We start from the raw sequence: 14,636 nt of genomic DNA on the forward strand, positions 1-14,636 counted from the left end.
CCCCCCCCCCCCCCCCCCCCCCCCCCCCCCCCCCCCCCCCCCCCCCGCCCGAACCCCCCTTTATTTCTCAGTTTGGCTCTTCAGGAGACAGGAGGCTGTCTATTCCTGTGAAATCTGAGGATTGAGATGTCAGACACTGGCGCTTTCATCCTCTTTCAAGAGATCTGAGAGGAGTAACATTACAAGAGACATTTCCTCAGGAGAAATTGCCCAAGACACAGATACTGGCTTTACTCCGGACAGATTGCTAGAGGCCACGATGGTTGGTTCCATGACCACAGCTAGGGGTGGGGGACAGAGGACCCTGCTTAACTGTGGATTGGTTGGCCTACTTGTGATAAGAGGGTGTTCCTTTCCATCCTCCCAATGGATTTGGAGATTTTCCATTCTTTGAAATGTTCTTTCAAGTGTTTGGGCTCCCAGCTCTCTTCTGCAACTTATCTGTGATTTCCATTCCCCAAGAAGGAGTAGGGAATTTTACTCCTTAAATAACTCAGTTGACCTCCCCAGGAAACCCCAGGACTTCAGCAAGAAGAGCTTGAAGTGAGTCTGGTGGTCACAGTATTCCATGAGACCCTAGGGGGTCTGGGTTCAGATTTCAACAAAGTCACTAGTGGGGTTAACGAATAATGGGCTTTCTCTCTGCTTTTCAAACAAGTGGGAGGAAGCTGAAGAAGACCCAGATGGACCAGTACTTTCTGGCCTCCTGAGTAGGGAAGTACTAACCTGGCACCAAAAGATATTACTACATTTGTAGTCTGCTTTCTGAGGGTGGGGTGGGGGGTGGAATAAGAGAAATGGGAAGGGAGTGCAAATTGGGAAGGCAGAGGAAATAAAAGTGATTTGTTACATTAAAAAAACCTATTTACCTTATCACTTAGAACTTTGTGTCTAAAAAAGTTCAGCAAACATTTTTAATACATCAGACCCTGGACTGGGAGCTTTCTTGCCCGGGAAGAATAAGCTTTCTTAGTTAAAGGGTGATTTTTCCAAACTAAACCCCTCCCCCCCAATTTTTTTTTCCCCAAATTTTTACTTATTGCATAAACATCTATTAATAATTTTAAAATGTTCTTTTAAATGGCCCACATTCCCATACTATAACACAACTTGGTTTTCTTCATCCCTGTGCATACATGCTTTTCACATATTTGTCATAAAAGTGTGATGTTTTTGTAGTCAACAGTGAAGCATCTAGAGATTTTTGTCCAAAGACTCACAAAGAACAGATGGTCCAACCTACTTCCATGTTAGTGGGAACAACATAAATCCTTAGAGTGCTCCCACATGGAACCTTCACGTGTAATATTTTCCTCGTATAGGAGACCGAATCAAATATTTGGGGTGGGAATGGAAGTGGGTGTTTTTAATCTAGAAATCCATGGTTACAAAAAGCCTTCCTAAATAGGGCTCTTTTCTTCCTTGGAGGCTTCAGCATTGGTATGGGTGGAGAAGGGAAGGAAGAAGTCTGGAGGTCATGTTTAGAGGCTCCATCTCGGCACTGAGGTGGGGTTTTGGGAACTTAGGTTGAAGCCCTGGCTCTTCTGAGGACTCTGTCCACACTGACTCAAACCACTGAACAAACTCCTCGATCCTTGCATCTCCACTGCCACTGTGTTAGCCTCCCTCTCCAAGCTTGCCCCATCATTCCTGCCCTTTTTATCCTTCCTCCATCTATACTATACCATCTTTCCCATGGCTGCTACCACCAGACTTCTTCATGCCCTTGACAACTTCTGTTGATGCGTGGCTAGAATCCCTACTAGCTACCTATCACCACACCACCCATCCTCCATCAGTCCCATAAACAAGTCACCACCCAGCTTCAAACAGTCTAAGTTTACAACCCAAATTCCGTAGCCCTCTCACATGTGGCTCTATCCTACCTTGTGATAATACTACTTTAGTAGGAACCTTCTGTTCCAGCCCAAACCTAACGAGTAGCTGACCCTTGATTTTTGCCTGGTTCATTCCTTGCTTGCTACCTTAACACCCCAAACCCCTTTCCTGTAAGTCCACCTTACTTTGTATGAGGCCTGCTAATAATGTCTTCTTGAGAGCTATTTGGTGAATATTGATGAAAATGGGCTGTTGGTTGCAAAGGTAATGGTTTATAAGATCAGACTTTTTTCAGTGTAATCATTTTCCTTAATCCATGGCTCATTTCATTTCTACAAGGGACCAGGTAACTAGAGATTTAAGGAAGCCTAGGATCTTAGAAAAACTGCTTTTTCTGTTTTCTTATTTATAAAATGGATTAATAAGGAATTACTATGATTTATAACAATGCACTTTATAAAAAACCAGTACTTCTGAACTGTTTATTTTGTTGTTCAAAAGATAAGACACTTCTCTTTTTTCCCAGTCCCAGCACAAACTTCCTGGAACCTATGACCCATGAAGTCTTGTCAACGCTCACACCATCTGAGGGTAGCAGCAATGAAGTAGAAGAAGCAGGTGAGGTTTTCTGCCCACAGTCTAATACCAGTGCCCTATTGGATCAGGTTGTTTTTTTGTTTTGTTTTTTTTTTTTTTCCCCTTCATGTTTTGTCTTGCCTCTTGAGGACAGAGTGTTTCTCATCCTTTAGCATTAGAAGGGTCTGGCTCTGAGTGGAATCTGGGCCAAACAGATTAATTCTAGTTCAGGTCAGACACTCTTTCAGTCAAAGCCTGTGGTGACCTCCTTCCCCTGGGCTGGCTGTTTTAATCTTCCTTTCCTTGAGGCAAATCTGTTCAACATGTTGAACATGTTGGATACACACCATTTACCATGGAGTTTGGAGACTGAGGCTGCTGTAGAAAAATCCTGCTTAGGTTTGGGCGAGGAAAGCCCTGTGTTTATGTCTCTGTCAGTGGTATTACAGCGAATGCCTTGTGATTTGCTATACTGGGCAGTGTTTATCTCACAAAACCCAGAGGGATTCTGTGTCATCCCAACTTTTGAAATAAAGTTAGGAAATAATTTCTCCTTTCCTAATGGTGAATTTGGCCTTATCTTCAAAGAAGGCCTTTGATGTTTGGGATAGGATTATTGGGCAGTAAGAGGAAATCATAGGCGAGAGATCAGAGCCAATAATACAGAGTCAGCCTCACTTGGTTGCCAGAGAAAATGTTGAGGAAAGTCTCAACTAGTTCTCCTGGTAAGTAACAAAGTACATAACATGGCCAGGGTGAGTTGGGTTGAATTAAAAAAAAAAAAAATCCATAAGAGCTGAGCAGCAGAAAGTATGGCAAAGGAGTGTTTATTCTTCCCTAAAATGAGTTTGGACAGCATTGGACAAGATGAGGCTGATGATGTATGTGTAGGCTGGCGCCTTCATCCTTTCAATAAGCTTTTATTGGGCACCTGCTGTGTGCCTGGGATCAATACCAGAGCCCACACCATCCAGAATTGCATTATTGAAGTGAGGGGAACACTGCAGTACAAACTGTAGTGTTAAAGTACTTGGACAGGGTCAGTTAAGAAAGGCTTCTTGAGGGAGGAGAGTCAGTATCTCAGACTAAGTCTTAAAGGCAGAGATGGGACTAGCAGGACTGAACTGTTCTTTGGCTTCTGCCTGTACGTGTTCATGATTTTCTCCCCGAAAACTTACTTTTCTTTAGCAGATGATAGCCTCAAGTGTTCTTGAGATAGGAGATTGCAAGTTCAGAGTACTTTTGTTAATTTTAAAAAGTAAAAGTTCTGCATTGAATACAGAACCTCAGAAATTTGAGTCTTACTTATGATTCTAAAACCAGTAACTTAATAGCTATCATTGGGAGGCCAGTGGGTGAGGGATGTGTGATTTTTTTTTTTTTCTTTCTCATCCATGTCAGATTTCAGCTGAGAAGTTTAGAAACAACATGCCTAAATTCAGCTTTTTACCTTTCAGTTTCATTTGCCCTTTGTTCTACTGTTTGCACCAGGTTTGCTAACTCTGAAATCCTTTCCAGAGTAGCCAGTGAGGGAACATCCTGTCACACAGTATGGGAGCTAAAGGTAAGAGGAAGAGGGCCTGCAGAGCTGGCTGACCTAGGAGACACGCGCCACCCCCCACCTCCCCAGGCAGGGCTGGATTTGGACTCTGGAGTAGGATGCTCCCCCACATCCCCGGCCCTGCCAGTATTTTTCCAGGGTAGTCCCAGCCAGGTGCCTTTACTAGTCTGAGTTTACCTAACATTACAATCACAGCAGCTTTATTAGGTATGGGTCACAGTTAATTGGAGGGGAAAATTGGGGGGTTCTGGCTTTATTACTTTTCTATGAAAGCAGAGACGGCTCTTAATTATTTCACAGATCATCCCTGCCCCTTGACTCTCTTTCTGCCCTTAATGACTATCATCCCTCAGTGATGTTCTGCTCGCTCTTCCTTTTTATGTACCTGTGCCCACGTGAGGGTGATTTCATAACGCAGCCAGTCAGCACAGGGAGACCACAGAAAGCAATGGAAATTCATGACTGTTTACCTCTCATTATGAATGGATGTTTTGTAGTGAACAAGTTACATAAAAACCTACTGTGTCATAGCCAAGAGTTAGATTCTAATGACTCTTCCAATGTACAGGCCTTCCGAGTAATCACCTGCAACCCTTCCTTGACACCACTGGTGGTCTGCCGTCTTGAAGGCTGTGTCCACTCCAGGTGAAAGCCCCACGGTCAGGTGCTTCTCGTTCTATAGCCTGGTGTTGCAGAGATGGAGACTGGGGGTTTAGGCCTGGCTCTCGCCTGTCTGGACTGTGGCAGCTTGCCAGCAAGTTTCACTGGGTGGTCTTTGACAATGGGAGAGAGGAGGGGTGGGGGAGGTCAGCTCTCCTACCCAAAGGGGAACAAGAAGGTTGGCAGCCAATCCCCTGTCACTGAGACACCACAAAGGTCTTGAGTGCTGGTGAAAAAAAATGGAACAGGTTGCTGAGGGTGGTATTGTAAAGGGGTTCGTTTTTGTTCCTCTGATTTTATAGACAGAGCCTTGCGTTTATGTGGTGAGGCTCCCTCAGGAGGGTGAGGACACAGGAAGGGCAGACACCCTTTACCATGGGAGCGGGGAATTACTCTTCTCACCCCAATCCTGGTGCCAACGAGGCAGCCCCTCCTGCCTCTTCTGTCCTTACGGTGACGTGCAGAATGTTAGCTGCCATTTAATGAGCACCGACTGTGTGCCGGGCCCTCTGCTAAGCCTATAGGTACTACCCCTGCATTCCCCAAACACCCCTCCACAGTCCTGTGGAGACGGGCAGTATGATCCTGTTCTGCAGATGAGGGGCCAGGGCTTAAAGAATTGTAGTGACTTGTTCTGTGTTCACAACCACTAAGTGGTGGAGCCAAGATTTCATCGAAAGACTGCTGACTCCAAAACTCAGGCTTTGCAGGAAAAAAATGTCCAGACAATCTCTCCTGCTATTCTTTTGCAACTAACAAGTGTAAGGGGCTGGTGGGGGCCTTTAGGAAGCTTGCCTGAAGAGACACGAACTGAAAACCGGGACCATAGCTGGAAGATTTTGTCCAGTGCAGCAGCAGCACAAGGGAAGCCAGGCTTTGTGACATGCTTGTGCTAGACTTCATAGATAGTTGTGAGAACCGCCTCCACCTGGGTCTTATCTCCAAGCATGTCTCCTGACTCTCCCATCCCCCCTCCCCCATTATCTGCATTGGCTGTCTGAGTCTTTGCGTCCACTATAGATGCCAGCTGAATCCACTTGCTCCTCAGGTTTCTGCAAGTCTGATCAAGCAGGTCCTCTGTGCCCTCAGCGGGGAGAGGGGGAGAAGGTGCTTGGCCCAGCAGATTATTTTCCTTGTTAGGAGAAGTGGCAGCATGTACAGAAAGATAGCCCGGGAAGGAGGTAGGAGCTTTGACAGGCAGGTAACTGACAGGAGATGGTACCTTGCAGGCAGATACTCATGGGACAGCCGGCAGGAAGGATTCTACAGGCAGTTACCTGCAGGAGAGCACAGCAACCTTCTACCTCCCAGCTGAGGGCAGTGGTGAAGACTTGGCTATGGAGGACTCATAGCTGCCCTGAGTTCCTTGTTTTTCTTCAGACATGGACAGCCTGAAGCCAGGGGGTTCTGCTTTTCGGCAGCATATCACACAAGACATTTTGGGTTTAAGCAGTAGTTACGTGACCAACTAGCTGGGTAACTGAGAGGAGTCACAGAAACTCTGAGCCTTTGTTTCCCCATCCCCACAAAGCTGCCTTTCAGAGCACTATTAGGATGCAGAAAGATCGCATAAGAGAACGCTTTTGATTCAGAATGTCTGCTCTCATCAGAAACCCAAGTTCTCTGACATCTTGCCCGCTAGGATGAGTTAGGAGGTAAGACCTGCGAGGGAACTGGCTAGAGGTCAGAGCGCGGCCATATGGGCTGCACCTGCTTCCTGGGTTGTATCTGTGTTTTCTGAGGGCAGGGGCCTGGACTAGAGGCAGCTCATCCTATCGCCAGAAACCCTTCCCGAGCTCCAGACAAGCTGTCTTTCTCCCCATTGAGGGAAGAGGCAGTTGGGGAGGGAGGGTCTCAGGATCTGGCAGGAGTTGGGAGAGGAAAAGATCTTATGGCAAGGGGATCCTGGCTAACGTTCTTCCTGAAGGAGGAAAAACAAAGGTATCTAGGGGAGTGTCTGGAGTGACCCCTCTGAGAAGACAGATTCTGGAATGACTCTTATTAGAAGGTTGTTCAGGAGGAAGCAGTACTTCTAGGGCCACGTCCAGGTTGGAGATAGTGTGGCATACTGGTTAAATGTGGGCTTTGGAAACGGAAAGGCCTGGACTTGTATCCTGGCCTTGCCAATCGCTAGGTATATGACCCTGGGCTAGTTTCTTAGACTCTGAAACCCCAATTTCTTAAGGTTGTTGTAAAGAGAAGCAAGAAATGGCATATAATGCATTTATGAAGCACATCATGAGCGCCAGTAGAAGGCAGCTGTTGGGAGGAAAGGAGAGGGAAGAGGAGCATCGGGAAGTAAGGATTACTGATGGATTGAGCAGCTGGAAGGAGGGCTGGGGGGAAGGCTGTGCCAAGGGAACCCCCTGCTCAAGGCTATACAGGGATAAAGGAGTGAGCAGATGGGGACAGAGAAGATCCCACAGTGGGACAAAACCCTGCCCAGGGCACACTTAGGTGTCCTCAGACCTGGTCAATAGGAAGAATTCCCACCCAGCCTCCTCCTCTGCTTCTTTCCAGTACACCATTCCATTTTACCTGCGAGGCCGAAACCTTGCTATCCTCTTTAACTCTGTACTTTCTCTCACAGTCCACTTTAAATTGACAAATAATGGCTTTACCTTTAAAATATATCCAGAATCCTGCAACTTCTTACCACCCAGGTCTTTTACCCCTTCTTACCCAGACTGTCAAACTAAGGGACTATTGCAGTAGCTTCCTCAAGGTTCTACCTGCTTCCACCCCCACTCCCCTGACTTCCCTGTCCCTAATCTGGCCACACAGAGAAGTCAGTTTCAACTTCCAATGGAGAAGCCAGAGGTCACTTCTCTGCTCAGAACTCTCCAGGGGGTCCTGTTGAATTCAGAGACAATTCTAAAGCCTTCAGTGTGCTCAGCCCCACCCCTTGCAGCTCTCCCCTCACCTCCCACCCGCCCCCCACTGCCACCCTGGCCTCCTTGCTGCTCCTCCAACTCGCTGAGCAACTTCCTTGCCTTCTGCCTCTAACCTGAACCTAGCTGCCCTTTATTAATTCATCATTCTCTCTCCCTTCAGCCTAATTTATTTTCCCTCAAAGTTATCATCTGCTGACTTGTATCCATCCGTTTGTCCATTTGCTTCCTGCTTGCTTCTCCTCCAGAATGGAAGATCCATGAGACCAGGGATTTTTTTTTTTTTTTCCTCCCCGACTTTCCTGTGCCTGGATTAGATTCTGATATGTAACTGGTGTTCATTTTTCCCCCCGGTAGTCTGCAGGGCTTGTCTGAATTTTGAAAAAGATATAAGAGTTTTAAACTAAAATCAAATAATTACATATGGATTTATAGAAGAAAAATGCATTCTGGGTATATGTATATGGGAGTACATGGGAGACTGGTGTGGAGAATTCTAATAATATTTGAGTGTCTGTTTCAGAAATGCCAGGGAGCTGTGTGCTAGGCCACGACAGAAATAGCCCAGGTCTTCTTTGTTCCTCAAGGTGACTGTCTTCAGGATGGTCCATCGGTGTGCCTGGTGTGCCCGATGTGCCACCTGTAAGGGGAGCATAAGAACGGATGCCCCCTCTAGCCCTTCCTCATCATTCACTTCAGAGGAATTTGTGGAGCGTGTACTTTATGTCCAGCACTGTGCTAAGCCCGGCTAGGAGAAGCAGAGAAGCCCAGCGCCTTCTCTCATTCCACCCAGTTCCACAGACTCAGTGCTCGCCTGGGATTTCCCAAGTGTGCCTGGACAGTCTGTTTTGCTGTTCCCTTCCAGTATCACAGGGACCTGAGCTGAATTGGAGCTCTGTTGAATTGGGTTTGGAAAACCACAGGCCGGGGACATGAGGAACGTGATGCATTCGAGAATAGTTCAGTTCCCCGCACACATGAGGGCCTTGGGAGCCCGGGGGTCAGGCCCCATGCTAGGCACGCAGGCCACAGAGATGTTCTCTGCTGCTGAAGAGCTGACAGCTGTGTGCAAGGGACAGCATGATTGGATGTCTGCCCAGTGGGGGACAGATCTGACTTCAAATTGCATCTCAGTCACTTCTGACTTGCTTCTAGATTTAGAAGCTGAGGAAGAATAAAAATAGGGATAAAGATCCCAGGAGGTCTTGTGCTGACAACAGATGTGCCTGAGAAATTAAACTACCAAGATCCCTAGACCCAACCTCTACAGCATCTCAGGGAGCTGAAGGCCTGAGCTTCCTCCTTCCATTTTTTTTGTTTGTTTATTTTAACTCTTAAAAATGAATAGCTTTTTTTCTTAAAGGTTGAAATTTACAGAAAAAAATTAAGTAAAAAATACAGAGTTGCCACTATATTACCCCTGACCTCAGGCCTCTTCTCCCCATATTGTCCAGATGTTGGTGCAGTACATTTGTTACAATTGTACAGTTGTTAAGCCAATATAGATACATTGTTATTATCTAAAGTGCATGGTTTACGTTGACTATTTGTATTACACACTCTACGGGTTTTGACAAATGCATAATAACAACTATTCACCATTGCAGTGTCATAGGGAATAATAGTTTCACTGCCTAAACATCCCTTGTGCTCCACTTATTAGGCCCTCTCTCTTCCCCTCCCCCAATCCCTGGCAACCAGTGCTCTTTTTTTATGGTCTTCATGGTTTTGTCTTTTCCAGACTGTCCTATAGTTGGAATCACACAGTATATAGTGTTTCCAGGTTGGCTTCTTTTACTTGGCAGTCTCCCCCGGTTTTAAATATGGCCTTCTGTCCCCATCCCTTCCCCTCCCCCACATGCCCACATCCATCTGGAGTAAAAGCCCTGTGCTGAAACCCACTTGACCAGAGCCCACGGGTACCATGCCTTCATCGTCTCTTAGTGAACATGCCTGGCCCTGGTGCTACTGGAGTTTAGCCCAGGCTGGTAAACTGTCAGGAGCTGTCTGTGTTTTGGTTCCACATCTGGAAGTATCAGCTGTGTAGACCTTCCCATCCCATTCCTAACTAGAGACAGGAGGAGCACATGGGGCTGTTTGTCTTCCTCCTCAGTAGTTTGTTTTACTTGCTTTGGAGCTAGGGAGGAGGGTGGGGAAGTGAGCTTCCCCCAGGCAGGCAGCACTCCTTCACACCCACATCCGCCGGCTGGCCACACGTCCCCGGCCTCTGCCATCACTGCTGTTAGCTCTGTCCAGGTCCCAGTGGTGTCTGCGCTGAGCCCTGAGAGTGAGCACTGAGGCCTGTTTTGTGGTCATTTGGGAGGAAGACCAATAGGGGCCAGAAGGACAGAGAGCATTTTCTCTGCCCAGAGGGGCTTCTTTCCTGAATTAGCCTTGTAAGCCAAGATTTCTTGGGAGCTGGAGGTAGGAACCTCAGTATTCAGGGCACTCACCAATCACTCTGAACAGGGAGGTACTCTGAGGGAGTAAGGATGTTCTAAGGGAAGCAGGAGGAGGGAGCTTCTCAAACCTAGGCCCCAGCTAGGGGAAGGGAGGTGCCGGCGAATAGGGTCCTGTGGGTCATCTGGTTGAACCAGGCTGAGAAGTTCCAGGGGCTGAGGAAGGGGGGTGTACAAGGTGCAGAGAGCTGCAATCCTGAGGAACAGGGACTAAAATTCAGATCCTAGGTTCCATTGCTTCCTGTTCAGAATAAACACAGAGCTGAGGCCAGCTGGGACCTTCGCACCCTGAAGGATGCTGGCAGGTGTGTCAGAGTTTAGTGTGAAGGAGAACAAAGACTCTTTGGCCCCCTTGGGAAGTCAGCTTTTGGACTGTGGAAATTCCATGCTGATGGTCCAAGTCCATACCCCCTCCTCCTCCAGTTTTCTTTCCTCATCCAGTCCACAATCCAAGCTGTATCCTGTTCAGTGATTCCCTAAAGGACCCCAGGTCACCATATATTGGCTCTGCCTACTTATCCCCAGTGCAAGTGGAGACAAATAGTACCTGTCCCAGGTTTGTCACTAAGATTGTGAGCACTATTGCAGTGGAGTGTCTAAAGTTCTTCAAGCTCTTCAGAGGACACTCTCCAGGCAAGTTGTCCTTGACTTTGTGGTTAGGTATGGAATCGGTGTAGCCTCCTGGCCCCCTGCATTCCTGACTCTAGTTTTAGAGCCTAGGAGGCTGTGACAGTGATTACTGACCCTCAACACAGGGGAAGCCTTGGCCCTTGCTGCAGTTTGCCCAAAGAGGCAAACAACAGAAAACTGCTGAATCATGTGAATGTGGGCTCCATGTTCCTTACCAAATCCAGCCTGCTTCGCTGTCTCCCTCCTCACATTCTGTCCCCACAGGAGGTACCGTGAGAGTCCTGAGAGAGAATCCCAGACCAGCTCCTGTAGGTACATGCCAGGTAGAGCGTGTCTAGGAGCAGGGCACTTTTCCTGAATCAAGACATAAATATATGATCTGACAAAGCATTTAGTTATTTTCTTCCCCCCCTACTGGTCAGTGTGCAGAAGAAATCTCAGGAAGACTGGTTTTGTAAATAGCCTTTATATTTACTAAAATATAAATTTATAAATGCAATGTATTTTTTTTTTTAAATCACCTTTAACATAAAGAATGGCATTCTGTTGGGGATCATGCCAGGACCTCCCAAGATATGGTTGCCTGTTATTACAGGATGCTCAGGGAGGCACAGCACAGGCCTTGCTTGATTTGGGAGCTTCAGCGAGTGTCCGTGGAAGGAAGTCTCTGGGTACAGTCTGGGTCTTTTCTAGTACTTTTCAGGACAGTATGCAGTAATCAAGGCAGGGTCCAAATTTCACCCACTGCCACTCTACTCCCCTCTTTAGAAAAAGCTAGCTTCGATGGTAGCAGAACAAGGAAGCTCCTTATTAGCTAAGGTCTATGTGCTTTCAAAGTCAGAAAGTAAAAAGGAACAGCATACTCAATTAAGATGGAATCCTAGGCAGGCAGAATTCCACCCCCCCACCCCATCTTCCCCACTCCCATTTACCCCATCACCACCACCACACACATACACATAGGAAATTAACAAAAAATGCCCATACTAAAGCCATTGGTCTGCATGGGGGGAAAGGCAGAGAAACCTTGTTTCTTTACATCTCAGCCAAGATGGGGTGTGTTTCCCTGCCCAAGGATGGTGTTTCTGACCTGTCTTCCTGGTGTGAAGAATGCCACCCTTTGAGACTCCTGATGCTCGCAGACTTCCTCTCTTGAGTCACTTACGATTTCTTTCCAAATAGCCAGCAGTGAGCCTTGAGAGCAGTGCTGTTCGTGCTCCATCAGGCATGGGCCCCTAAACATGTTCCAGACCATCAAATAGTGGCCTCTCCGTTCATCAGCCAACAGATCATTCAGCACTGTGCCTGCTGCCCAGAAGACACTTCTGGCATGGATTGTGAATATCTCTGAAATCCAGACCAGAGGTTGTTTCACACTGAATGGCCTCATCCACATTCTCTCATTAAAGAAGTGCTCAGTCTGAGGAGGTGTTAGACACTCACCATTATCACCGTTGTCATCATTATTGCTCTGACTTGAGATAAATTGCTGACTTAGAATTCTTTCCTAAGCCAGTCTTCTTGGAGCATTTGGCTATTTAAAAAGAGTTTTGTCAGTTATGGTGCATCGGGAATTTTACAGTAGAGACATGGAGGCCAAGAGAAAAGTGATAGATTCGGAAGTCCAAGCCAGTTTTCTTGATGGTCTTTGAGCTGGGCCTCAAGGTCTGCATTTGGTTGATTCTGTAGTAGAGGAAAGCCAGCCAGAGAAGCTGGGGGCACATTGTTGGTGAGATATGCTCAGGGTCCTGGGGAAGGCCCATCCTAGACAGAGAAACCCCAGAAAGGAAACAGAGGATATGGGTACAGCCCACTTGCTCTGGGTCCTTGTACCAGAGGGCTGGGGAGATAGGCTCTCTAGGTCTCCTCTGGTTGTAGCCAGCAGTCCCCTTTCAGAGATGGGGCTGCCTCTCTGGCCCAGTAACGGGGAGTTTTTCAAGGTCAGACAGCCCCTTCCCCACCAAAACCTGGGCACTCACTGAAACCTGCTTTTCAAAATGCTTTTTGGCTAACTACGAGGACATTGAGTAGGTGGGTGGGTGGCAGTAGGGGGGTTTCCTGGGAGTTAGTGTGGTATTGGAAAGGTTTGAGATGTTCTAGTTGTCCTTTGAAAAAAAGTTTTATTATTTGTTTGTTTAAAATCTCTAACACAGAGAAGCAGACAGAATAGTATCATGAATGCCATCTACTCATCACCCAGATTTAACAGTTATCAGGACAAAGTGTTTTTTGTTTTGTTTTCCTTTTTAATATTGGTTTGTTTTCATTACTATCTGTGTGCCAGATGGGACAAGGATGGTAGCCACAAGGTTGCTCTTTCCAAAAGACGTGTGTGTTCCCATCTCCCAGCCCTCCTCACAGTGGCATAGAAAGGAAAGAACACCAGCCTGGGGCACTCGAGTTTGATTCCCAGTTGTTCCATGGTGCTCTGAGATGTTTCTGTGTTACCCCCCAGATGCTGAGCTCTTAGAGAAAGCTTGAACTTTGTCTTTGGATTCTGAAGACCTAGTATTGAGTAGGTGTTCGGTGAGCATTGATTGACTTATGAGGCAAGTGATTCCATGAGACGGTGGGTTCCATCTGGATAGGTGCAAGTCATGTGAGTGCTTAGTTCACCATTTGGGGAGCAGTTCACCCAAAGTAGGAAGATGGTGGGATTCAGAGTTGGGTAGGGGGTGATTATTTGAACCCTGGGGGACCCTGAGTGTGTAAAGGGTTAGCCTTCATCATTCCAGAGTGAAGGGGCTCCTGCTTCCACCGAGAAAGAGAGAAAAAGGATTGTAGCAGCACTGCCTGGCCCCCAGATTCTGGAGCCTGCAGGCTGTGGGTGTGGCAGAGCAGGCTCTGAGAATGAGGCTCCAGCCCCAGACCCATTCCTCTGGGTGGCCACAGACAGCCCACAAGCTGCCTGCACCACCAGGCCTGCGTGTCATTCCAAGTGCTATTTTATTCACTGTGGCGTTGGCAAGGAACAGGGCTCCTTCGAGTGTGGGGGAGGGGAGTCCACTTCCAGCCTTTGCAGTGCTGGGCAGCTCCACCTCTCTACCCCTCTGGGCAGGGCTGGGGATGTTAAAGGATATGAAATGGGGTGTTGGAGGAGCCTGAGGGCAGATGCTGCAAACACTTACCCCTCAGATCCAACCCTGGGTGTAGCCAGCAGGGGCCTCAGACAGGGTGGGCCAAGGCCCACAAGAGACCCCAGCCAAAGTCTCCAAGCCCTGACTTTCATCAGCGACCTGCCCCGCCCACTCCCTTCCTGATCTTTTTCAGTTTAAACTTCCAGCCCTGTCCTCCCCTCCCATACAAGCATGATGTGTGTGTTAGTGTTTTAATTTTTATTCTTGGCAGAAGTTAAGACACAAAATGGATTTGGAAGGAGATGAAACCAGTCTGGGTATATGTTGGGCAGCAGCAGCTTCATTCCTGGAGTGGGCGGGCCGTGGCGGGGGAGGGGTTGGGGTGGGGACCAGGTCTCTAAGGCGAGGGTGGGGAGCTGTCTCCTCCCCTGGTAGGGACCAAACTGAAAAAGGACTGCTTTGGGGAAGGCTGGAAGCCAGAGACTAAGCTATTAACCCTTCGGGACATGGAAGAGACAGTTCCAGTGGAGCCGAAGCCCTCTGGTCCAGTATGGTGTCAAATGGCTGTGGAGTCTTGCCGGTCAACACCTGTCCCCCTTCCAGGGGGTCTGTGAGCCGCTGGAGAGACTGCTCTACCTTTGTTAAGGGACTCATTGTTACCATTTCAGGTGTTGATGTGCAAGCACTAAGATGTGCATGTGCTTGAAGAACTTCTTGTCTTCTAGTCACCTCCCAGTCCCCAGAAGTAGTGATGATGGCCCCAGTCTGGCAAGGGTTACTGTGGCCAGAAGAACTGTTTGAATCTCCTTTTCTATGGTGGAGGCCATCGTGGCCCCCAGAGTAGGTGTTCTTTGCAATGGTTGACCCCCTCCTTGGATCTTTATTTCTGTGTGAAGAGGAGAAAACTATGAATCTGAAAGTCCGGAGAATATCTGAGGAAATG

General features: G+C 47.7%; 1 protein-coding gene across 3 annotated transcripts in view; it reads left to right on the forward strand.

The window, feature by feature from the left end:
• BOC (BOC cell adhesion associated, oncogene regulated) overlaps nucleotides 1-14,636 on the forward strand; it is a 69,533-nt gene that overhangs the window by 1,963 nt on the left and 52,934 nt on the right. For 2 of the 3 annotated variants that reach the window (XM_032852220.1, XM_032852221.1), the window contains exon 2: nucleotides 2,366-2,457. Coding sequence is in view for 1 of the 3 variants with exons in the window: in XM_032852222.1 (XP_032708113.1) it covers nucleotides 4,332-4,621 (290 nt within the window). In the remaining 2 variants the exon portion in view is untranslated. Of the gene's footprint in view, nucleotides 1-2,365; nucleotides 2,458-4,316; nucleotides 4,622-14,636 lie in introns of those variants that run through there. The other variant, XM_032852222.1, reaches the window with a different exon arrangement.

This window comes from Lontra canadensis, unplaced genomic scaffold, assembly GCF_010015895.1.
Source record: "Lontra canadensis isolate GAN:19392208 unplaced genomic scaffold, GSC_riverotter_1.0 scaffold6, whole genome shotgun sequence".
NCBI classification, from domain to species: Eukaryota; Metazoa; Chordata; class Mammalia; order Carnivora; family Mustelidae; genus Lontra; species Lontra canadensis.